This window comes from Bufo gargarizans, chromosome 3, assembly GCF_014858855.1.
Source record: "Bufo gargarizans isolate SCDJY-AF-19 chromosome 3, ASM1485885v1, whole genome shotgun sequence".
In the NCBI taxonomy this organism is placed as follows: domain Eukaryota; kingdom Metazoa; phylum Chordata; class Amphibia; order Anura; family Bufonidae; genus Bufo; species Bufo gargarizans.
The window spans coordinates 550,706,949-550,734,752 of record NC_058082.1 but is presented as its reverse complement, the minus strand read 5'-3'; the positions used below and the strand labels follow the sequence as shown (position 1 = coordinate 550,734,752).

At 43.4% G+C, this 27,804-nt stretch overlaps 2 protein-coding genes across 3 annotated transcripts in view; one reads left to right on the top strand and one right to left on the bottom strand.

The window, feature by feature from the left end:
* Positions 1-1,072: 1,072 nt before the first annotated feature.
* LOC122931810 (coiled-coil domain-containing protein 1-like) lies at positions 1,073-1,930 on the bottom strand. The gene has a single exon (XM_044285867.1). The coding sequence runs from the start codon at positions 1,928-1,930 to the stop codon at positions 1,073-1,075; it is 858 nt and encodes a 285-aa protein (XP_044141802.1).
* A 3,839-nt stretch (positions 1,931-5,769) lies between these two features.
* Positions 5,770-27,804, top strand: part of RCSD1 (RCSD domain containing 1) — a 55,122-nt gene continuing 33,087 nt past the window's right edge. The window contains exons 1-2 of one of the 2 annotated variants that reach the window (XM_044284113.1): positions 5,770-5,891; positions 6,009-6,211. In XM_044284113.1, the coding sequence (XP_044140048.1) occupies positions 6,206-6,211 (6 nt within the window). In that variant the 5' untranslated portion in view covers positions 5,770-5,891; positions 6,009-6,205. The remainder of the gene's footprint in view (positions 5,892-6,008; positions 6,212-27,804) is intronic. The other variant, XM_044284114.1, reaches the window with a different exon arrangement.

The window sequence follows — 27,804 nt, the reverse complement described above, 5'->3', positions numbered from 1 at the left end:
ATCACACCTATCACCTATATCATCACACATATCACATATATCCTCACTTATATCATCACACATATCACATATATCATCAGTTATATCATCACACCTATCACATATATCATCACTTATATCATCCCACATATCACATATATCATCACTTATATCATCACACATATCACATATATCATCACTTATATCATCCCACATATCACTTATATCATCACACATATCACATATATCATCAGTTATATCATCACACCTATCACCTATATCATCCCACATATCATCACTTATATCACATATATCATCACTTATATCATCACACATATTGCATATATCATCAGTTATATCATCACACCTATCACCTATATCATCACACATATCACATATATCCTCACTTATATCATCACACATATCACATATATCATCAGTTATATCATCACACCTATCACATATATCATCACTTATATCATCCCACATATCACATATATCATCACTTATATCATCCCACATATCACATATATCATCACTTATATCATCCCACATATCACATATATCATCAGTTATATCATCACACCTCTCACCTATATCATCCCACATATCATCACTTATATCATCCCACATATCACATATATCATCACTTATATCATCACACATATTGCATATATCATCAGTTATATCATCACACCTATCACCTATATCATCACACATATCACATATATCCTCACTTATATCATCCCACATATCACATATATCCTCACTTATATCATCCCACATATCACATATATCATCACTTATATCATCCCACATATCATAACTTATATCATCACACATATCACTTATATCATCACACATATCACTTATATCATCACTTATATCATCACACATATCATAACTTATATCATCACACATATCACTTATATCATCCCACATATCACTTATATCATATCACATATATCATCACATATATCATCCCAAATATCACATATATCATCACTTATATCATCACACATATCACATATATCATCACTTATATCATCCCACATATCACATATATCATCACTTATATCATCCCACATATCACTTATATCATCACACATATATCATCAGTTATATCATCACACATATCACATATATCATCACTTATATCATCCCACATATCACATATATCATCACTTATATCATCCCACATATCACATATATCATCACTTATATCATCCCACATATCACTTATATCATCACACATATCACATATATCATCAGTTATATCATCACACCTATCACCTATATCATCCCACATATCATCACTTATATCATCACTTATATCATCACACATATTGCATATATCATCAGTTATATCATCACACCTATCACCTATATCATCACACATATCACATATATCCTCACTTATATCATCACACATATCACATATATCATCAGTTATATCATCACACCTATCACATATATCATCACTTATATCATCCCACATATCACATATATCATCACTTATATCATCCCACATATCACATATATCATCACTTATAACATCCCACATATCACATATATCATCAGTTATATCATCACACCTCTCACCTATATCATCCCACATATCATCACTTATATCATCCCACATATCACATATATCATCACTTATATCATCACACATATTGCATATATCATCAGTTATATCATCACACCTATCACCTATATCATCACACATATCACATATATCCTCACTTATATCATCCCACATATCACATATATCCTCACTTATATCATCCCACATATCACATATATCATCACTTATATCATCCCACATATCATAACTTATATCATCACACATATCACTTATATCATCACACATATCACTTATATCATCACTTATATCATCACACATATCATAACTTATATCATCACACATATCACTTATATCATCCCACATATCACTTATATCATATCACATATATCATCACATATATCATCCCAAATATCACATATATCATCACTTATATCATCACACATATCACATATATCATCACTTATATCATCCCACATATCACATATATCATCACTTATATCATCCCACATATCACTTATATCATCACACATATATCATCAGTTATATCATCACACATATCACATATATCATCACTTATATCATCCCACATATCACATATATCATCACTTATATCATCCCACATATCACATATATCATCACTTATATCATCCCACATATCACTTATATCATCACACATATCACATATATCATCAGTTATATCATCACACCTATCACCTATATCATCACACATATCACATATATCCTCACTTATATCATCCCACATATCACTTATATCATCCCACATATCACATATCTCATCACTTATATCATCCCACATATCATAACTTATATCATCACACATATCACTTATATCATCACACATATCACTTATATCATCACTTATATAATCACACATATCACATATATCGTCACTTATATCATCACACATATCACTTATATCATCCCACATATCACATATATCATCACGTATCACATATATCATCACTTTCTATCATCACACATATCACTTATATCATCCCACATATCACACATATCATCCCACATATCACTTATATCATATCACACATATCATCGCACATATCATCCCACATATCACACATATCATCCCACATATCACACATATCACACATATCATCCCACATATCACACATATCATCACACATGCAGGTTTAGAGAACAAGACTGGAACACACTGGTCCAGGGGGCAGAGTTCAGCTCTGAGGGACATCCATCTATACGTGCTCATATATAACATGATGTTTTATCTCTTCATTATTTCTTCAATACTGAATTCTCTTTTTAATGAGAAAGGAACGAAAACCCTGAGATTTCTATTTGTGTTTTGTTTAGGTCATTCGGGACCCACCCAGATGAGACGGCTGGAGACGTCCTCGTTTCCAGTGAGGTCACTTCCTATGTCCGCAGGCCCCGCAGGTGTCGGGGGGACATCTCGCTCGGCCCGTGTTTCCAGCCATAAAGCCACATGAGCGACACATTGTATCGGTCACATCCCTGTGTCTATCCCCCATTAGACCTCGTACACATATTGTACACGTGCAGTATATTATAGGGGAAGGGACTGGAAAAAAGGAAGAAGAAAAAAAACCTAAAAAATAAGCATCAAAAGCTAAAAAAGCATGAGGTCTGCATCCGGTTAGACCAGACACTTCCTTATGGTTAATGGCTGAAACAGCAAATCAGCCGCCTGAACCTGCCCTAAGATGACATATAAGCAAGAATGTTCCCATTCACTGACAGCAAGCAGAAATCTTGAACTGATAAGCAATGGATACAATGATTCATCGTCAGTTGCCTAATGTGAAAAGGGGCTGACGCACACAATGTAATGAGTTCCAGCAGCGTCCTGCAACTTTCTAGCACGATCCGCTTCCATTCTTTATCCTTTTCAAGATCTCTTCTTGCTGTCAGTGAATGGAAACAACAAGATCTCTTCTTGCTGTCAGTGAATGGAAACACCCTTGATTACATGGCCCTGATGCTTTACAGCAAAACCCCCTAATCGGAATCTCTCCACCATAAGCAGGTTGTCTGTCCGGGCTAGAAAACACCTGGGTCCCAAAAGCAAAATCTGTAATATGGGCCCCGTTATCATGGGCAGTGATGTCTAGTGAGGCAGAGGGTGTAGGGCGCGGGTGTGACTGCCTCCAGATGCCCTATAGTCATGCCCCGAATATTGATCCCAAGTTAGAGGTTCTGGCAGCTTTACAATCCCCGGCCCGTAAGGTCAGTGTTTGGTCAGTGATTTCCATCAGTGATTGTCAGCCAGAACCAGGAATGCAGGCTACACCGAGATCAGGTTTAGGGCTCATGCTCACGACCGTTGGTCAGCAAATTGTGGATCCGCAAAAGACGGATACAGGCCACGAGCTTTCCACATTTCGCGGGACGGAACGTCTTGCCCATAATAGAACAGTCCTATCCTTGTCCGTAATACAGACAAGAATGGGACATACTCAATTTTTTTTGCGGAACGGCCTTGGCGACATACGGACACACGGAGTCATTTACATTTTTTTTTTTGTTCCTATTGAAGTGAATAGCTTCGCACACGGGCCACAATAAAACGGAACGTTCACGGAAAAAAAAATACGTTTGCACGAGCCCATAATGGAAAGATTTGCTCCTGTTCTGCGTTTTGGACCCATTTTTGGCTCACAAATCACTGATGGAAAACACTGACCAAACTCTGAGGACTCCTGCACACCTCATGAGGCCCCATTATAGACATGGCTATCCTTGTCTGCAAAATCGTCCCGAATAGGACGTGTTTCCACAACGCCGATGCAAACAGCACACGGAGGATAACCGTGCGCTGTCCGTATTTTTCATAAACCCATAGAAATGAATAGGTCTGAGTGTGCTGGATCTGTACATGAGGCCTGCCTGGAAGCGGCTAGAGCCCTGTTCACATCACAAAGCGAGATCTCATCCCCTAATGGACACCACGGTCACTGACACCCCAGTGATTTACAGTGCAGCCCCCCAGCTTCTATAGCGGTGTCCATTAGTCTACCCGAAAAAATTGCATACTGCACTATTTTGACAAAATCTGCTCCAGAGCAGGAGGTGTAGCAGGTGTGAACTTAAACGAAGGCAGCCAAAAAAGAAAAACAGATAAATATATTGGTGACATTTTTTTAGGCCCAGTTTGCTTGTCGCTGATTTTACCATTGAAATGAACGGGAAGCATAAAAAACAGCTCCATGTAAGTCCATGCGTTTTTTTTTTTGGTGTGTCATCCACGCGTTTTTTGGCCCAGATCAGTGTCAAAAACCTCAAGCTGAAAATGCAGCTTTGTAACAAAGTGAACACCCACTGGTGAAAAAAGAAAGCGCCAAAAGCTCCATAAAAAACAGCACGAAAAAAAACCCTGAGGATTCTGCAAACACGTTAACACATTCATTATTATTATTATTATTATTATTATTATTATAAATAATAAAATAAATAAATAAAAGTGAATAAATAAATGGAGATGTTTAAGCCATAAATACTCGGTCGTTGAAGGGTTAAAATGTCGAATAATTTTTGTAATTTTAGTTTTTTTATAATGTGCAGGAAATGAAAAGAAAAAGGATATACTTAAAGGGGTTATCCAAACCCTATAATGCGCCCCCCCCCCCCCCCCATGCCTGGGCCCTTCATAGTGGTCATACTTACCCCAGGCCCCGGCACCCGCGTCTGATGCCCGCACGGCCGCCACTGCATCTCCCCGTCACGTGGATCAAAACTTCCAGCGACGGTGGAGGGCAGCCAATAGCTAGCCACGTCGGGAACAAGCCTCCCTAACATCGCGGGTGAGAGATGCAGCGGTGGCCGTGTGGGCAACAGTGCCAAGGTAAGTACAATCTGTCTGAGGGACCCGGGCATTTGGAGGAGCATTTTTGGGGGTTGGATTACCCCTTTAAATCAACTATAAATTATCTGCTGGACCTTGCACCGTATTTTCTTTAAGTTATTTTTTTGACACCTCAGTGACGTCCCCCTGACACTGATGCACGTGATGGCGATGTATGGTCTGTACGGCGTGTATAATGCCGCATCGTGCTGGCTGATGGCTCGTCCCGCGCTCTGCGACTTCTCTCCGTCGCGCGTAGTTATCTGTGACTTTATGGCTTTTCGTACATCCTGTATGGGGGGGGAGGCTATGAAAAATAAACTAAAATGTGGTGCAGATAAAAGCAGCAGTGATGCCACTGACCACCACCGGCGGTGTAGAGGTGCGTCTGGCAGCGGCGGTGGCTATGCAGGGGGCGCCACCTCCTCTGTAGTGAGCCCCCATGGTGTCCCCATGTATGGGCAGGTCAGCTTCCCTCTCGCCCCTCTCTGCTCCGCTTTGCACTCGGTATCTGTTTAGATTTGTGTCTAAATTTAACCAGTGATTGCTTCCCCTCCCCTCCTTCCTCCCCTCGCTCTCCAGTTCTGCAGGACGAGTCGCTCGGCAGGGTCCCCGCTCTGGTATCTCGCAGCCTTCGGACACGCCAGTGAAGTGACAGGAGGCGAGAACGGAAATTGCAAAAAGTCAACTTTAAGAAGCGGCCGCTTAGTAGCGACGCAAAAGGGTCTCGGGAGTTTCTGGGTTGCAGAAGAGTCCGCTCCCCTCCTGCGATCGAGGAAATGGAGGTAAGTCGTTGCAGGTTTAGGTAGCGTGCACTTTGGTTCTTGCAGTCACTGCGTTTGGCGAAACGCGTGGGACCTGGCTGCCATCCCCTCTCAGCGCAGGCATCAGGTTTACTGTGGTGGTTGAGGGCAGGAAGAATGATGTCGGGGTTAAACTGTTCACATGTTCGTGATGTCTCTGGGGCTGTTACTTGTAGGCTGACCTGCAGTCCTTTATAAAAGCACAGGTAACACATGGTAAAAACGCTGAACTTCGCTCTACTACGTCTAACAAACTCGGCTCTGCTTAATGTGTGGTAACCCAGTGAGTACAACAAACATTGTGGAGTCAGAATACAGACGACCAGTTAGACCTGTGGTCCCAGAATGTCACCCGGATTATTAGGAACCTAGAACTATCACACACTGACACTTGGGGTACAGGATAATGACACTGACACTTGGGGTACAGGATAATGACACTGACACTTGGGGTACAGGATAATGACACTGACACTCGGGGTACAGGATAATGACACTGACACTCGGGGTACAGGATAATGACACACTGACACTTGGGGTACAGGATAGTGACACTGACACTCGGGGTACAGGATAATGACACTGACACTTGGGGTACAGGATAATGACACTGACACTTGGGGTACAGGATAATGACACTGACACTTGGGGTACAGGATAATGACACTGACACTTGGGGTTACAGGATAATGACACTGACACTCGGGGTACAGGATAATGACACTGACACTCAGGGTACAGGATAATGCCACTGACACTTGGGTACAGGATAGTGACCACTGACACTCGGGGTACAGGATAGTGACACTGACACTCGGGGTACAGGATAATGACACTGACACGGGGTACAGGATAATGACACTGACACTTGGGGTACAGGATATGAACTGACACTTGGGGTACAGGATAATGACACTGACACTTGGGGTACAGGATAATGACACTGACACTGGGGTACAGGATAATGACACTGACACTTGGGGTACAGGATAATGACACTGACACTTGGGGTACAGGAATGACACTGACACTTGGGGTACAGGATAATGACACTGACACCGGGGTACAGGATAATGACACTGACACTTGGGGTACAGGATAATGACACTGACACTGGGGTACAGGATAATGACACTGACACTTGGGGTACAGGATAATGACACTGACACTGGGGTACAGGATAATGACACTGACACTTGGGGTACAGGATAATGACACTGACACTGGGGTACAGGATATGACACTGACACTCGGGGTACAGGATAATGACACTGACACTTGGGGTACAGGATAATGACACTGACACTTGGGGTACAGGATAATGACACTGACACTGGGGTACAGGATAATGACACTGACACTGGGGTACAGGATAATGACACTGACACTTGGGGTACAGGATAATGACACTGACACTGGGGTACAGGATAATGACACTGACACGGGGTACAGGATAATGACACTGACACTTGGGGTACAGGATAATGACACTGACACTTGGGGTACAGGATAATGACACTGACACTTGGGGTACAGGATAATGACACTGACACTTGGGGTACAGGATAATGTCCTGACACTTGGGGTACAGGATAATGACTGACACTTGGGGTACAGGATAATGACACTGACACTTGGGGTACAGGATAATGACACTGACACTTGGGGTACAGGATATGACACTGACACTTGGGGTACAGGATAATGACACTGACACTTGGGGTACAGGATAATGACACTGACACTCGGGGTACAGGATAATGACACTGACACTTGGGGTACAGGATAATGACACTGACACTTGGGGTACAGGATAATGACACTGACACTTGGGGTACAGGATAATGACACTGACACTGGGGTACAGGATAATGACACTGACACTTGGGGTACAGGATAATGACACTGACACTGGGGTACAGGATAATGACACTGACACTTGGGGTACAGGATAATGACACTGACACTTGGGGTACAGGATAATGACGCTGACACTTGGGGTACAGGATAATGACACTGACACTGGGGTACAGGATAATGACACTGACATTGGGGTACAGGATAATGACACTGACACTTGGGGTACAGGATAATGACACTGACACGGGGTACAGGATAATGACACTGACACTTGGGGTACAGGATAATGACGCTGACACTTGGGGTACAGGATAATGACACTGACACTTGGGGTACAGGATAATGACACTGACACTGGGGGTACAGGATAATGACACTGACACTTGGGGTACAGGATAATGACACTGACACTTGGGGTACAGGATAATGACACTGACACTGGGGTACAGGATAATGACACTGACACTTGGGGTACAGGATAATGACGCTGACACTTGGGGTACAGGATAATGACACTGACACTTGGGGTACAGGATAATGACACTGACACTCGGGGTACAGGATAATGACACTTACACTCGGGGTACAGGATAAGGACACTGACACTTGGGGTACAGGATAATGACACTGACACTCGGGGTACAGGATAATGACACTGACACTCGGGGTACAGGATAATGACACTGACACTCGGGGTACAGGATAAGGACACTGACACTCGGGGTACAGGAAGGTGATCGCTTACCTCTGTCCTGCACAGTCATACCTCCGTAAAATATTATTTATAGTCGTTACATTGTTTCAGTCCACATTCCCCAGCAATATGTAGTCACACAACATCTTCCCACGCGTTTCATGGCACAGCTTACCCTGTGTAAATTGGAGGGTCACATGACTGTGGTAGTCAGGGTCACATGACTTTATCTGCAGGACCAGACAGGTAAATCCCTCGCATGTGATCGCCACTTGACTCTTTCCCGCCCTGCGAGGCGTGCGACATTCTCATAATGAAATCCGGCCGTCATGACATTTGTATCTCACCACGAGGTTGATCACATCAAGCAAAATTGTAAAAAAAAAAAATTAAGAAAAAAATTGAGGCGCCACATGTACCCCAGGAGAGGAGGCGCCTGGTGTTTGTTTACCCCCCAATTCTATGATCTTCAGGCCAATCCCCCTGATTGGGTTCCTGGCATCCAATAGGAAAAGGCCGTGTACAGCCGGGCCCCTCTCTTTATAAGGGCCCTATAGCAGCCACGGGTCTTTGGCAGGAAGGAATAATGGAAGTTCACGCAAGGAAACTTACAGGGAATGTTCACCTTTGAAAACCATTTTGGTTTTCTAATCTCAGTGGGTCCAAAATTCTGCATTTTTTAAAAATTTATTTTTATTAAAGGGGTTCTCCAGTTTAGAAAACTCATTGTCATACATAGTTGCCAACTGTCCCTATTTTGCCAGGACTGTCCCTGATTTTCAGACACCGTCCCGGCCAATTTGTGCTGTCCCATGCTGAAAATGGGCAGGCTTAACAATGACCCCGCCCATAAGTGGACATTCCAGTGCGGACTCGGGGTGTTCCCGGGGCGGGGTTTAGATGCCCCAAATTTACATTGGTAATTGTGCATACACACTCTTAAGGAGTTAATTGGTTTGGGGGGGTCCTCTGCTCAGGGTCTTCAGCTCTAGGCCAGAGCGGTCACAAAGAGCGTCCCTCACTCTGGAGGACCCGCCCTGTCCTGCATTACACAGATGAGCCATTGACATGAATGGACATTGTGTAATACTTCATTCCTCCAGTGGAGGTGCTGTAGGGATTTCCTCACAGATTAGCTGATTGCTAGGGATCCCACACTTTGTAATTTGTGTTACGGGGGCCTCCACCCAGAGAGATTGAGGTGGAGAGCCCCTTTAATATATCTTTATAGCGGTGGGAGCTCTGCATTGTGATACAGAGCTCCAAATCCCCTGCAGAGACACAGTCGTGTGGCCACCAGAGAGAAGACATATTAGGTCTTTTTAAGGTTTTTAGCCTCTGGTTCCTATGCAAAAATGTTCCCATTCACTGACAGCAAGCAGAGATCTGGAAAAGGAAAGATAGACAATGTATATGATATGATATGTGCGTTCATTGTTGTACCCTTGGCTAACAGCACCCTGTAGAATGCATCGGGCACTATAGCATGATGGGGGTTGTCATCCACAAGCAGCTGGACTCCTTGCTAACCGCTGATGTCAGGAGTTGTAGTCATCCTATAGGAGGCTCGCCCAGAACATAAGGGCGGCTCAGACCTTGGAGGCATTCCTCGAATGTCAGAGCAGAATAACGGTCCCCGGAGCCAAACAGCGGAGATCAGCGCCTGGACCTGCCCGTATGTGACAGGCACACGGGGACCCGGCTGTCACTATACATCTCCAGCCACTGTATATAGGCCTATACATGGCTGCCGCACCTCCTGGTCTACACAGGAGGGCACCACCATGTTGGCATCGGATGATGTGTCTGTAGTTATGGGACATAGGCCCTGATTTATCAAAACCACAGTAAAAGAAAACTGGCTCAGTTGCCCCTGGCAACCAATCAGATGTATCCTTTCATTTTCCAAAGGAGCTGTGAAAATTAAAAGATGGAATCTGATTGGTTGCTATGAGTAACTAGGCCAGTTTTTTTTTACACCAGTTTTGATAAATCTCCCCCAGTATTGTGTCAATATCAAATCAATATGGACACCCCAATGGGGGCTCTGAGGAGGCGACGAGCGTGGTTATTGTAGAGGCTGTTGGTGTCTGTAGCTATGGGGTACTGAGGGGCACTGTGCAGTTATGAGGGTACTGAGGGGGCACTGTGCAGTTATGAGGGTACTGAGGGGGCACTGTGAAGTTATGGAGTACTGAGGGGGCACTGTGCAGTTATGAGGGTACTGAGGGGGCACTGTGAAGTTATGGGGGTACTGAGGGGGCACTGTGCAATTATGAGGGTACTGAGGGGGCACTGTGAAGTTGTGAGGGTACTGAGGGGGCACTGTGCAGTTATGGGGGTACTGAGGGGGCACTGTGAAGTTGTGAGGGTACTGAGGGGGCACTGTGCAGTTATGGGGGTACTGAGGGGGCACTGTGAAGTTATGAGGGTACTGAGGGGGCACTGTGCAATTATGAGGGTACTGAGGGGGCACTGTGAAGTTATGAGGGTACTGAGGGGGCACTGTGCAGTTATGAGGGTACTGAGGGGGCACTGTGAAGTTATGAGGGTACTGAGGGGGCACTGTGCAGTTATGAGGGTACTGAGGGGGCACTGAAGTTATGGGGTACTGAGGGGGCACTGTGAAGTTATGAGGGTACTGAGGGGGCACTGTGCAGTTATGGGGGTACTGAGGGGGCACTGTGCAGTTATGAGGGTACTGAGGGGGCACTGTGCAGTTATGAGGGTACTGAGGGGGCACTGTGACTGTGTAGTTATGGGGTACTGATGAGGCACTGTGCAGTTATGAGGGTACTGAGGGGGCACTGTGAAGTTATGGGGGTACTGAGGGGGCACTGTGAAGTTATGGAGTACTGAGGGGGCACTGTGTAGTTATGAGGGTACTGAGGGGGCACTGTGAAGTTATGGGGGTACTGAGGGGGCACTGTGTAGTTATGGAGTACTGAGGGGGCACTGTGCAGTTATGAGGGTACTGAGGGGGCACTGTGAAGTTATGGGGGTACTGAGGGGGCACTGTGTAGTTATGGAGTACTGAGGGGGCACTGTGTAGTTATGGGGGTACTGAGGGGGCACTGTGAAGTTATGGGGGTACTGAGGGGGCACTGTGTAGTTATGGGGGTACTGAGGAGGCACTGTGAAGTCATGGGGGTACTGAGGGGGCACTGTGACTGTGTAGTTATGGGGTACTGAGGGGGCACTCTGAAGTTATGGGGGTACTGAGGGGACACTGTGACTAGTTATGTGGTACTGAGGGGGCACTGTGACTGTAGTTATGGGGTACTGAGGGGGCATTGTGTAGTTAGGGGGTACTAAGGGAGCACTGTGACTGTAGTTATGGGGGTGCTGAGGGGGGCATTGTGTAGTTATGGGGGTACTGAGGGGGCACTGTGACTGTAGTTATGGGGGTATGAGGGGGCACTGTGACTGTAGTTATGGGGGTGCTGAGGGGGGCATTGTGTAGTTATGTGGGTACTGAGGGGGCACTGTGACTGTAGTTATGGGGTACTGAGGGGGCACTGTGACTGTAGTTATGGGGGTACCGAGGAGGCACTGTGTAGTTATGGAGGTACTAAGGGGCACTGTAACTGTAGTTATGGGGATACTGAGGGGGCACTGTGACTGTAGTTATGGGGTACTGAGGGGGCACTGTGACTGTAGTTATGGGGTACTGAGGGGGCACTGTGACTGTAGTTATGGGGGTACTGAGGGGGCACTGTGACTGTAGTTATGGGGGTACTGAGGGGGGCACTGTGTAGTTATGGGGGTACTGAGGGGGCACTGTGACTGTAGTTATGGGGGTACTGAGGGGGCACTGTGACTGTAGTTATGGGGGTACTGAAGAGGCACTGTGTAGTTATGGAGGTACTAAGGGGCACTGTAACTGTAGTTATGGGGATACTGAGGGGGCACCGTGACTGTAGTTATGGGGTACTGAGGGGGCACTGTGACTGTAGTTATGGGGGTACTGAGGGGGCACTGTGACTGTAGTTATGGGGTACTGAGGGGGCACTGTGACTGTATTTATGGGGGTACTGACTGATGGGGTCCATTATGGGGTCCAATTAAAAAATGTGCCAAGGGGCCCCAAGGTATTCATATAAAGGAGAATTCAGCTCTCATGAACGATGATGAGCATTCAACATGGTAACTGAAGACCACCGCAGACCCCGGAATGTCCGTTTTGCAGACCACGGATCCACAAAACACGAACACTTGATGTGCACCCCACGGTGCGGTGCGGACTCAGTGACTTCAGTGGATCTACAATCCGCATGTTGTGGCCAGTGAAGGGCTTCTGCGTGCTTTCGGGTCTGTGTGGTCGCGGCACAAAAGATAGAACCACAGATGCGGATCACAGAACCGTTGAAGTCAATCGGTTTGCACATCCGCAATTTGTTTTGCGGATCCGCAATTTGCCGTCTGCAAACTGGACACGGTCGTGTGAATGGACCCCGTATCTCCTCAGCGAATAGGGTGTGAGTAGTCCTGGAGGCTGGGGGGTCCTAAAGGTCCCTCTGCCACACAAGGATTATAAATGGCACATGGTAGGTGGGGGCCTTGTTACAGATTTTGGACTGGGGTGCGGACGCCTCAGGTTCCGACTCCTGGCCGGGTGCTGAGGATGGACCGCAGAGTAAGGCGTTGCCTCGAATTCACGGTGCAGTTGCTTGGAGCGATTACACATCCTGACATCATGGCTTCCTTCCTCCTGGCGGGCCCCGGCGCGATCATGAGATCATCCCCCTGCCTTATGTAATCATCTGGACCCCGCTACCTGATCCTGGCCGGGAACAGGAGTCCCTTATAAAACACAGAGAACAAATGACGTCTGTAAGATCCTGAGTCGTCAGTTTCTGACAAGTTCTTAGTTGTGTCTGGTCCTGGGAAAGCTGGGTGACAACCAACATGGCCTCCTATACAGAGGCTTGTGGTAGTTCTACATCCTCTGCTCACATCTTGCTGCAGATCTGACATTCAGGAGTATTGGTGACAACCTCAGTGTGAAAGTCCTGCACCCGACAACCTCAGTGTGAAAGTCCTGCACCCGACAACCTCAGTATGAAAGTCCTGCACCCGACAACCTCAGTGTGAAAGTCCTGCACCCGACAACCTCAGTATGAAAGTCCTGCACCCGACAACCTCAGTGTGAAAGTCCTGCACCCGACAACCTCAGTATGAAAGTCCTGCACCCGACAACCTCAGTATGAAAGTCCTGCACCCGACAACCTCAGTATGAAAGTCCTGCACCCGACATCCTCAGTATGAAAGTCCTGCACCCGACAACCTCAGTATGAAAGTCCTGCACCCGACAACCTCAGTATGAAAGTCCTGCACCCGACAACCTCAGTGTGAAAGTCCTGCACCCGACAACCTCAGTATGAAAGTGCTGCACCCGACAACCTCAGTATGAAAGTCCTGCACCCGACAACCTCAGTATGAAAGTCCTGCACCCGACAACCTCAGTATGAAAGTCCTGCACCCGACAACCTCAGTATGAAAGTCCTGCACCCGACAACCTCAGTATGAAAGTCCTGCACCCGACATCCTCAGTATGAAAGTCCTGCACCCGACAACCTCAGTATGAAAGTCCTGCACCCGACAACCTCAGTATGAAAGTCCTGCACCCGACAACCTCAGTGTGAAAGTCCTGCACCCGACAACCTCAGTGTGAAAGTCCTGCACCCGACAACCTCAGTATGAAAGTGCTGCACCCGACAACCTCAGTATGAAAGTCCTGCACCCGACAACCTCAGTATGAAAGTCCTGCACCCGACATCCTCAGTATGAAAGTCCTGCACCCGACAACCTCAGTGTGAAAGTCCTGAACCCGACAACCTCAGTGTGAAAGTCCTGCACCCGACAACCTCAGTATGAAAGTCCTGCACCCGACAACCTCAGTGTGAAAGTCCTGCACCCGACAACCTCAGTATGAAAGTGCTGCACCCGACAACCTCAGTATGAAAGTGCTGCACCCGACAACCTCAGTATGAAAGTCCTGCACCCGACAACCTCAGTATGAAAGTCCTGCACCCGACAACCTCAGTATGAAAGTCCTGCACCCGACAACCTCAGTGTGAAAGTCCTGCACCCGACAACCTCAGTGTGAAAGTCCTGCACCCGACAACCTCAGTGTGAAAGTGCTGCACCCGACAACCTCAGTATAAAAGTCCTGCACCCGACAACCTCAGTATGAAAGTCCTGCACCCGACAACCTCAGTATGAAAGTCCTGCACCCGACAACCTCAGTGTGAAAGTCCTGAACCCGACAACCTCAGTGTGAAAGTCCTGAACCCGACAACCTCAGTGTGAAAGTCCTGAACCCGACAACCTCAGTGTGAAAGTCCTGAACCCGACAACCTCAGTGTGAAAGTCCTGCACCCGACAACCTCAGTGTGAAAGTGCTGCACCCGACAACCTCAGTATAAAAGTCCTGCACCCGACAACCTCAGTATGAAAGTGCTGCACCCGACAACCTCAGTATGAAAGTCCTGCACCCGACAACCTCAGTATGAAAGTGCTGCACCCGACAACCTCAGTATGAAAGTCCTGCACCCGACAACCTCAGTATGAAAGTCCTGCACCCGACAACCTCAGTATGAAAGTCCTGCACCCGACAACCTCAGTATGAAAGTCCTGCACCCGACAACCTCAGTATGAAAGTGCTGCACCCGACAACCTCAGTGTGAAAGTCCTGCACCCGACAACCTCAGTATGAAAGTCCTGCACCCGACAACCTCAGTATGAAAGTCCTGCACCCGACAATCTCAGTATGAAAGTCCTGCACCCGACAACCTCAGTATGAAAGTCCTGCACCCGACAACCTCAGTATGAAAGTCCTGCACCCGACAACCTCAGTATGAAAGTCCTGCACCCGACAACCTCAGTGTGAAAGTCCTGCACCCGACAACCTCAGTGTGAAAGTGCTGCACCCGACAACCTCAGTATAAAAGTCCTGCACCCGACAACCTCAGTATGAAAGTGCTGCACCCGACAACCTCAGTATGAAAGTCCTGCACCCGACAACCTCAGTATGAAAGTGCTGCACCCGACAACCTCAGTATGAAAGTCCTGCACCCGACAACCTCAGTATGAAAGTCCTGCACCCGACAACCTCAGTATGAAAGTCCTGCACCCGACAACCTCAGTATGAAAGTCCTGCACCCGACAACCTCAGTATGAAAGTGCTGCACCCGACAACCTCAGTGTGAAAGTCCTGCACCCGACAACCTCAGTATGAAAGTCCTGCACCCGACAACCTCAGTATGAAAGTCCTGCACCCGACAATCTCAGTATGAAAGTCCTGCACCCGACAACCTCAGTATGAAAGTCCTGCACCCGACAACCTCAGTATGAAAGTGCTGCGCTGCTTGTTTTCTCTGTTGTCAGCCATGAAATCAGACATGACTAGTGGCTTGCATCTGCAGCTGCACAGGACCTCCAGCTGATCTGAGCTGTGGCCGCCTGTCAGGGATCCACCTAGCCTTTCTGCTGCCTGAGGCGAAAACTGAAACGGCGCACCCCCCCCCCCATGCCTCACCTGGCCTCATTGTTGGTGCACCCATGCCGCCGTCAGCTGGCATTGAGGCTCGCCTGCACCGGATTACAGATTGCTCCCTTCCTTCACTGGTCACAGGAATAAACAGCGCAGCGCTCCTGTGCTCCGGAGATGTCACTGCTGCGTCTCAGCACAAGTCCTACCCCCTAGATTTAAAACTACAATGGGCTCATAATAGTGCTATATACAGTGCATAAGTAATACTACCATAATGTGCATATATATAAATGTTATATAGTACACAAATAATACAGTGCAGCATAAGTGTTATAATATGCATAAATAATACTGCTATGCAGCAAATACATAATACTGTTATACAGTGCATAAATAATACTACCATACTGTGTATATACAGTATAACTGTTATATAGTGGACAAATAATACAGTGCAAGCATAAGTGTTATAAATAATACTGCTATGCAGCACATACATAATAGTGTCATACAGTGAATACATAATACCACCATACCGTTCATGCATAATAGTGTTATACACTGCATAAATAATGCTACCCTATAGTGCATACATAATAGCATTATAAAGTACATAATTAAGGCCACCATATAGTGCATGCATAAGTGTTATACAGTGCATAAATAATGCAACCATATAGTGCAAACATAATAGTTTTATAAAAAAATTACATCATAAATATCACCATAGAGTGCATGAATAAATGTTATACAGTGTATAAATAATGTCACCAAATAGTGCATACATAATAGTGTTATACAGTGCACACACAAGTGTTATGCAGTAAAATATTACCATAGAGTGCATTCAGTGTATAAATAATACTTTAATATATTGCATGCATTAGTTTTATACAGTGCACAAATTCTACCATATAGTGAACACATAATAGTGCTATACAGTGCATAAAATACATGTAAAACATAAAGTGTATAAGATGGTATAAATAATGCCACCATATATACATGCATGTGTTATAGTATACTACCATATATTGCAAACATAAGTACTATACAGTGAAAATAAAATACTACCATACAGTGCATATAGTATATAAATAATACCACAATATAGTGCATACATAAGTGTAATACAGCGCTTAAATAATGCCACCATATATAGTATACACAGTAGTGCTATAATTAGAGTACCATAAAGTACCCATATAATATCACTGCACATTGCCTAAATAATTGTGCCATATAGTGAATACATAAATGTTCTATACGGTGCTCAAATATTGGTGTCATATAGTACCAACTTTATACCACCATATAGTGCCTACATAGTAATGTTGCAACCAACACTTAACGATACTAAGCAGTACCAAAAGTAACTAATATATTATGTCATATAAAATATCACCTTACTGCGCCCACATAATAGTGTCTTACAGTAAACACATGACAGTTCTACAAAGGGCCCAAATTACTGAGCCGTACAGAACCTAAATAATACTGCCATACAGTGCCTACAAAATAATACAGTGCTACATTGTGTCATAAACTACCCAAATAATAACGCTATGTGCTGCCCACATAATGGTGCCACACAGTGAACAGATAATAGTACTACCCAGTGCTCAAATAGTAATGCCATATAGTACCCAAGTACTACTTCTATATGGAGTCTGAAAAAAGCCACGGAAGGAAGCCCAGTGCGAGATGTAGAGATGCCATGTTATTCTCTCACTCCAGGTGAAACGTTGACCTCACGGATAGTGCCGCCATCCCTTTGTGGGTGGACATATATGTGTGTACATTTATATACAGTGCATCCACTCATTGCTTAGCTGCATTCCATCACTACGCTAAGACAATTCCATGACTTGGCACCATGTGGCGATATAACAGCCAACCGCCAGCTATTAATAACCCCCAGAGACGTGCTCCCCGCGTATCGGCTGAGATATCTGACAGGCTTTTTATAACTTATAAAGCATCTTCATAAACCCAGACCTTTAACTGCAGCAAATAGCAGCTTAGGGGGGACCCCGGCTAATCCTCGGGAGGTGTTTATGGCGATAAAGGAGGTCAATTATTGTACTTTTCGGGGGGGGGACGAGGGAAATCGAAAAACAGTAGTAGAGCCGTAGTAATTATGACCATATATGGCGAGACATCCAGAGTATCGGGGTCATTTGTGTCGGTCTCATTTCCTGCATTGCTGGGTATCTCCGCAGCGTCATCAGCTATAACCAAAGTCTGTGTATCTCATGGTAGTGCAATGTGGTCACAAGAACCCACCTGCAACAACAACCATATAGGCAACATGCCCTGTCCACCCTCGGGCTCCTCTGCACGCCCTATAGCGGCACCCCTAAGGAATCAACACCAGTGCTATCCTATGTAAGAAGACATTTTTGAATCTGAGTGCACAGTGCCATACTTCTGCCCAAAAGGCTGTCAGTTTTCATGGATGGCGATGGATAGTGGACAGTGAATTGTGGAGGGCAGGGGCTCACAACACACAATGGGAGAGAAGTCCTAGAAACACATTTTATCAGCCGAGTTTAATAGAACCTCATTCACAATTGTAACGATGCTGGTGGTCAACGAGACTTCAAAACTGGACTTCGCTTGCAGAAGTCTATTTTCTGGACATTGATGCAGTTTCCCGGTGCTCAGATACTGCAAGGACTTACGGAAAGGCGAACGTACAGAAAGCTACAACCAGCAAGACCTCAGCACAGACCAGAAACATTTAAAGGAAAGCCATCCAATCAGGAACTCCTTCTCGAAAGAGACTGACCTTCATCAGTGATCTGCTGACCACAGTAATGGATCGGCTGTGAGACAACTGCCCCAAGCAAACTAATACACAGGAGAAGTGCACTGACCCGGAGGATGGGAGTGGTAGTCATGGCTCCGAGGGTGGTAGCAGTACTCCCAGATCACACTGACAATCTCCTCTCTGCAGTGACTGAGAGTTTCTTCCTTGGCAGCTGAAATCTCAGAGAAGAAGGTTCTCTGGACTTGGACCTAGCTCTCAGGAGTTAACACATGGAGGTCTTGCCTTTTTTCTGCTCAGACTAAACTATACTAACTAACCAGGAGGGCGGACCAGGTCCATAACCCTGGTAACCTAATTGTTCTACCAATCTTTTAACCGTTTGGTTGTCCATACAGCGCTAATAAGTGCATATACATAATAAATCAGAATACGTAATATAATAATATTTTCAATTAACCCTTTGCAGTAGACCTTCTGGTGTACTTAGGTAGTAGACATGGCAGACAAAGAGGTACTGAATGCAAAACGAGTTCTCTAGAGTGGTCGCTCCATGAGGACACCAGCAGCATTGTGGTTTGAGAAGTTCATCTTCATCTTCGCAGCAGCTGCTTATGGTCATTATGTTGCGAAATCTTTAGCCACATTCTCTGGAGGAGCAGTACTCATAGAAACCTAGGCCCATCTAGTCTGCCCAATATACTGAGTACTATGGATAGCCCCTGGCCCTATCTTATATGAAGGATGGCCTTATGCCTATCCCATGCATGCTTAAACTCCTCCACTGTATTTGCAGCTGCCACTTCTGCAGGAAGGCTATTCCCTGCATCCACTACTCTCTCAGTAAAGTAATACTTCCTGATATCACTTTTAAACCTCTGCCCCTCTAATGTAACACTATGTCCTCTTGTAGCAGTTTTTCTTCTTTTAAATATTCTCTCCTCTTTTACCTTGTTGATTCCCTTTATGTATTTAAAAGTTTCTAGTATTGTTAGTTATATTTTTATCCAACAGGTACAGAATTATACTAATTATATTACTCAAAATAGTGACAGTATTATAGTAGTTATATTCTTGTATAATGGAGGCAGTATTATAGTGGTTATATTCTTGTACATAGGAGCAGTATTATAGTGGTTATATTCTTGTACATAGGAGCAGTATTATAGTAGTTATATTCTTGTACATAGGAGCAGTATTATAGTAGTTATATTCTTGTACATAGGAGCAGTATTATAGTGGTTATATTCTTGTACATAGGAGCAGTATTATAGTAGTTATATTCTTGTACATAGGAGCAGTATTATAGTAGTTATATTCTTGTACATAGGAGGCAGTATTATAGTAGTTATATTCTTGTACATAGGAGCAGTATTATAGTAGCTATATTCTTGTACATAAGAGCAGTATTATAGTAGTTATATTCTTGTACATAGGGGCAGTATTATAGTAGTTATATTCTTGTACATAGGAGGCAGTATTATAGTAGTTATATTCTTGTACATAGGAGCAGTATTATAGTAGTTATATTCTTGTACATAGGAGCAGTATTATAGTAGTTATATTCTTGTACATAGGAGCAGTATTATAGTAGTTATATTCTTGTACATAAGAGCAGTATTATAGTAGTTATATTCTTGTACATAGGGGCAGTATTATAGTAGTTATATTCTTGTACATAGGAGGCAGTATTATAGTAGTTATATTCTTGTACATAGGAGCAGTATTATAGTAGTTATATTCTTGTACATAGGAGCAGTATTATAGTAGTTATATTCTTGTACATAGGAGCAGTATTATAGTAGTTATATTCTTGTACATAGGAGCAGTATTATAGTAGTTATATTCTTGTACATAGGAGCAGTATTATAGCAGTTATATTCTTGTACATAGGAGGCAGTTTTATAGTAGTTATATTCTTGTACATAGGAGCAGTATTATAGTAGTTATATTCTTGTATATAGGAGCAGTATTATACTAGTTATATTCTTGTACATAGGAGCAGTATTATAGTAGTTATATTCTTGTACATAGGAGCAGTATTATAGTAGTTATATTCTTGTACATAGGAGGCAGTATTATAGCAGTTATATTCTTGTACATAGGAGGCAGTTTTATAGTAGTTATATTCTTGTACATAGGAGCAGTATTATAGTAGTTATATTCTTGTATATAGGAGCAGTATTATAATAGTTATATTCTTGTACATAGGAGCAGTATTATAGGAGTTATATTCTTGTACATAGGAGGCAGTATTATAGTAGTTATATTCTTGTACATAGGAGCAGTATTATAGTAGTTATATTCTTGTACATAGGAGGCAGTATTATAGTAGTTATATTCTTGTACATAGGAGGCAGTATTATAGTAGTTATATTCTTGTACATAGGAGGCACTATTATAGTAGTTATATTCTTGTACATAGGAGCAGTATTATAGTAGTTATATACTTGTACATAGGAGCAGTATTATAGGAGTTATATTCTTGTACATAGGAGCAGTATTATTGGAGTTATATTCTTGTACATAGGAGCAGTATTATAGTAGTTATATTCTTGTACATAGGAGGCAGTATTATAGTAGTTATATCCTTGTACATAGGAGCAGTATTATAGTAGTTATATTCTTGTACATAGGAGGCAGTATTATAGTAGTTATATTATTGTACATAGGAGCAGTATTATAGTAGTTATAATCTTGTACATAGGAGCAGTATTATAGTAGTTATATTCTTGTACATAGGAGCAGTATTATAGCAGTTATATTCTAGTACATAGGAGCAGTATTATAGTAGTTATATTCTTGTACATAAGAGCAGTATTATAGTAGTTATATTCTTGTACATAGGACCAGTATTATAGTAGTTATATTCTTGTACATAGGAGCAGTATTATAGTAGTTATATTCTTGTACATAGGAGCAGTATTATAGTAGTTATATTCTTGTACATAGGAGGCAGTATTATAGTAGTTATATTCTTGTACATAGGAGCAGTATTATAGTAGTTATATTCTTGTACATAGGAGACAGTATTATAGTAGTTATATTATTGTACATAGGAGCAGTATTATAGTAGTTATAATCTTGTACATAGGACCAGTATTATAGTAGTTATATTCTTGTACATAGGAGCACTATTATAGTAGTTATATTCTTGTACATAGGAGCGGTATTATAGTAGTTATATTCTTGTACATCGGAGGCAGTATTATAGTAGTTATATTCTTGTACATCGGAGCAGTATTATAGTAGTTATATTTTTATACATAGGGGCAGTATTATAGTAGTCTGTACTGGTTTACTAAAGAAATTGTACTAGTTTCCCCAGTACAATAGATGAATGGGCTTGAAAACTGAATGTGTGATAAGTGCAAAACTGTGTTGAGCCTTGTGGCCACATCCTTTCTGAAAAGGTAAGATTACTGAATCATTACGGTTATGATCAGTTGTGTTGGGAATTGCTCTTATAGGGACCTTTCAGCAGGTCCACAATGTACCGCTATATGTAAGCTTCTCCGTTGTCACTGTGACCATGTCTTCCTGTGTGCACATTTATCGGTGTTGCTGTGTGACGTGTGGTCGGGAACTAGTGAAATGAAGCATTATTATTACATCTAGTGACTTGTGTCAGTCTGAACACCTGGCTGACGGTATAAAGCCGCAGAGTTGGACAGATATTTTTAGACCAGGAACTGCTATAGTGGAACATCTGCACACGTCAGAAAACTGAGGGGTTCTTGCACAAAATAGATTTTGTGATACATCATTTTATGTGGGACGAACAGGTTTCCTGTGGGAGCTTCATCGAGTTTGGCAATCACAATACTATTTGTAGGTGGCAAAATCTATTTTGTAGCTAAAAACGTATAGGAAAGCAAACAAAATATTTTTTGCAGACATGAAATGTATCATTTATCATATGCAGCGGCGATGGAGGAGCGCGGCTACAGCATCAGGCTACACATGGAGTGTCCTTGTGTTCTGCGACACGTAGGTCTGCATGGGAGCTGTGTGCACAAAAGGAGTTTTCATCAAAAAGTTGCTGAGGGCACGGCCATGGATCAGGTCTGGAAGTCGAAATCAGGAATGGATCATAAAAAGAGAGAAAGCATAAGGCCTCCTTCCCATTTCCGTTTTTCACTGACGTGTGCTGCCCGCATTTTCCACGGCACACATGCCCATTGATTTTACTGTGTCTGTTCGCACATCAGTATTTTTTACTGACTGTGGGTCAATGAAAAATCATGGAGGCGTGCGCATTTTTTAAGGGATTGGATGCAGACCCATTCATTTTAACGGGGCCACAAAAAATGCCCGTTCTGCAGTCCAGCAAAAAGATAGAACATGTCCTATTCCTGTCCGTTTTGCAGACAAGGATAGGCATTGTTACAATGGGTCCCCAAAAAAACAGATGCAACATGGACGTCACACAGACTATTTTCCATATATTTTGTGGATCTGCACGTTCGTGTGATTGCGTCCTTAGTATCAGTTAAAAACGGACCAAACATGGACGCCATCCGTGTTGTGTCTGTTTTTTCACGGACCCATAAACTATAATGGGCATGTTTGGTCAGCACCACGGACCAAAGTAGTGCGTGTCTCCGTGATTTTTTCACTGACCCACGATCAGCACATGTCAGTGAAAAATGGGAATTTTACTTTTTACTTTAGATGTATTGGTTGGATCATTGACAAAATGTTTAGAAAAGATCTAAAAAGAGCCCACAAATGTATGTACCGTATGTACCCTTGGGTTTTATATAACCATGCGGATCATGTATGACACATACGTGCCCAAACTTCTTACACATAAGCCCCATGTATCTTCTTTTTGACTCATTTTTCAGGCCTGTCTTGGGACAATGATCTCAGTCCCTTTGGACACTTTATTATGATGGAACCTTTGTCCAGACTGAACGGCCCAGCAGCTCAGTGACTTTGGAAACTATTCTAAGTATTGGCCAGTGTCATTTCTGTGGGCACAAAACAGTACAGGCTGTGCCCCTGGTGTAAGACTGGATAACATTTCACAACTGTCATTATTAACATATTGTCCTGTTTACAGATCATACCGTCCTTTGTACTAATGGCTTGGGATTTTTGTTTGCACAGATATGAAGAAAATTGACCATCTATATGTAGAATTCATATTTGATTTACTCCTACCTGGCATGAATGTAACCTCCTAATACCGCTCCCTATAAACAAGAATATTACTACTATAATACTGCTCCTATGTACAAGGATATAACTACTATAATACTGCTCCTATGTACAGGAATATAACTACTATAATACTGCTCCTGTGTACAGGAATATAACTACTATAATACTGCTCCTATGTACAAGAATATAACTACTATAATACTGCCTCCTATGTACAAGAATATAACTACTATAATACTGCTCCTATGTACAAGGATATAACTACTATAATACTGCCTCCTATGTACAAGAATATAACTACTATAATACTGCTCCTATGTACAAGAATATAACTACTATAATACTGCCTCCTATGTACTAGAATATAACTGCTATAATACTACCTCCTATGTACAAGAATATAACTACTATAATACTGCTCCTATGTATAAGAATATAACTACTATAATACTGCTCCTATGTACAAGAATATAACTACTATAATACTGCTCCTATGTACAAGAATATAACTACTATAATACTGCTCCTATGTACAAGGATATAACTACTATAATACTGCTCCTATGTACAAGAATATAACTACTATAATACTGCCTCCTATGTACAAGAATATAACTACTATAATACTGCTCCTATGTACAAGAATATAACTACTATAATACTGCCTCCTATGTACAAGAATATACCTACTATAATACTGCTCCTATGTACAGGAATATAACTACTATAATACTGCCTCCTATGTACAGGAATATAACTACTATAATACTGCTCCTATGTACAAGAATAGAACTACTATAATACTGCCTCCTATGTACAAGAATATAACTACTATAATACTGCTCCTATGTACAAGAATATAACTACTATAATACTGCTCCTATGTACAAGAATATAACTACTATAATACTGCTCCTATGTACAAGAATATAACTACTATAATACTGCTCCTATGTACAAGAATATAACTACTATAATACTGCTCCTATATACAAGAATATAACTACTATAATACTGCTCCTATGTACAAGAATATAACTACTATAATACTGCCCCTATGTACAAGGATATAACTACTATAATACTGCTCCTATGTACAAGAATATAACTACTATAATACTGCCTCCTATGTACAAGAATATAACTACTATAATACTGCTCCTATGTACAAGAATATAACTACTATAATACTGCCTCCTATGTACAAGAATATACCTACTATAATACTGCTCCTATGTACAGGAATATAACTACTATAATACTGCCTCCTATGTACAGGAATATAACTACTATAATACTGCTCCTATGTACAAGAATAGAACTACTATAATACTGCCTCCTATGTACAAGAATATAACTACTATAATACTGCTCCTATGTACAAGAATATAACTACTATACTAATGCCTCCTAAGTACAAGAATATAACTACTATAATACTGCTCCTATATACAAGAATATAACTACTATAATACTGCTCCTATGTACCAGAATATAACTACTATAATACTGCTCCTATGTACAAGAATATAACTACTATAATACTGCTCCTATGTGCAATGTTATCTAAATGTCAGTACAGTTCTGGGTTGTCAGGCAGTGTAATTATCGTCAGTGTTACGAGGCTGCGGTTTTATAGACTCCGCTCCTGTCTATTCTATGACATCTTCCTGGTGCAGACACAGAACAGACGCGGCTCTGAGCATTTTATCGTCCCATATAACGGACATGTTTTGCTCTGTGTTTACCAGCCGGATCCAGAGGGTTATAATTGAATACTGTGTGATGCAGGGGACGCACCAAGCTCTTCACTACAAGGTATTAAATCCCTCCCTGCTCCTTGATGTTATAGAGCCTGAGGGATTATGTCAAGGTAATCACACGCACAGCACCGCACAATACCGTTACAGCCTTCTGAGGGTGAGCCGACCCTGCAATACCGCCATCACATCTCACTAACCTCTCGTCCAGAGACTGACAACCATTCCTGACCTAATACCTTTCACAGCTGAGGGTTTGTTACAATGTATGTATTCTTGACCAGTTAAACAGCCTAAACTCCAAATTGATACATTTTATCTGCACTGATACATTGTAACAAGCTACCAACCGAACCTTATTTGCTATTATAATGATTTTGCAGAAGGGAAACCATGTGAATGATATTACTACCCCCATCATCTCCATGTATCAGGCATCTACTCCCAATATTCATTGTCCAGGAGCTTCTAGAGGTCTCCTCCTGTCATATTCTAAATACAGCACCTTCTGGGTCAAACGCCCACGGCCCAATGTCATACGTCGTCCCCCAGCAGCAGGCGCTAAAGTCGCATGACGGTGTCTCTAGTGTTCCGTAAGACATTGCAGAGATCGACCCTGTGTGGCTCATCCGGTTTTGCCACTTCAGACGAGGGGTGACCCAAAAATGACCAATCCCCAGCTCGGGCACCTTATAATGAGGAGGCATGAGGTGGCCTGTAATGGGGGGATGTGTTGTCGGTGGAACTAGGATTTGGCGGGTGCACCCCCTATGGGCAATTGTGGGTTGTCAGGAATAAGGACCGTCTTATCCCTAATTGTTAGAATATTCTATGTTTTATGGTTATATGTCGTAGTGTAACATGTTCCGGTGTGATTTACATATATATACAGTGTGGATTTATGTATTTGTATCTTCTGTATTACAAGGCCAGCAGCCATGTTGGGGGTAGATGATTTAGGAATTGGTTTAAGGCTGCATATAGAGAGTGGAGCTGTGTGCCTCGTACCTGGGGAACGGCCAAACTGCTCCCCGGGGGGTTAGTTATCACAGAGACGCTAACGAGGGTGGGCCCTCAGGACAGGGGACGGCAGACTCTCCGGCCTCTTTGGTCAGCTTGGGGGCTTCCTAACCAGAGAACGAACAATAAGTTGTGATCCTTCATAACTTGTTCAGGAGGGGGCTGAGGTCTCCAAAAACCAGCTCATCACCTCTGGTATGATGGGGGCATCGCCTGGACACCAGACATGGCGAACCAACTCGCCCTCACCTTCCGAGCGCCCTGGACGTGTCGCGTTTGATATGCTAGGAGAGATATGAATTCTGAAGCAGGGCTGGGGTCTGTATCTTCACCAGGGCAACTGGGAAACTATCTTTTGGATATTTTCACACCTGTTCCCTAGTTGGTCGGGGGGGGGGGGGGCATGCTGCATGGGTAATGAAGCCCTGAGTCCGAGGTGTGGGGGAGAATCTGCAACACGCTAGACCTGCAGGGTATGACGAAGTGAGGTCACGGTTATGGGCAATCGAGGGTTACTCACTATATTGGAGAACCCTGGGCAGGCGCGTGGCAGTGAAGGAGAGGTAGACACAGTTCCTCTGGGGCACACTCTGTATGTAGGGACCAGGCCTGATGGTAGTTGAGGTGCCCTGGATGTTACAGGTATTTTGTTTGCCTGGGGCAAGGTCCCTGTGGTATTCGTGACGCCAGTGCCTTTGGACGGTGGCACGCCGGTTGGTGGTTGGAATGATGGAGGTACACAAGTATATGGTGAACCAAAACGCAACTTTACTGGACAATCCAACTTTGTACAGCAGGTGTAGCACA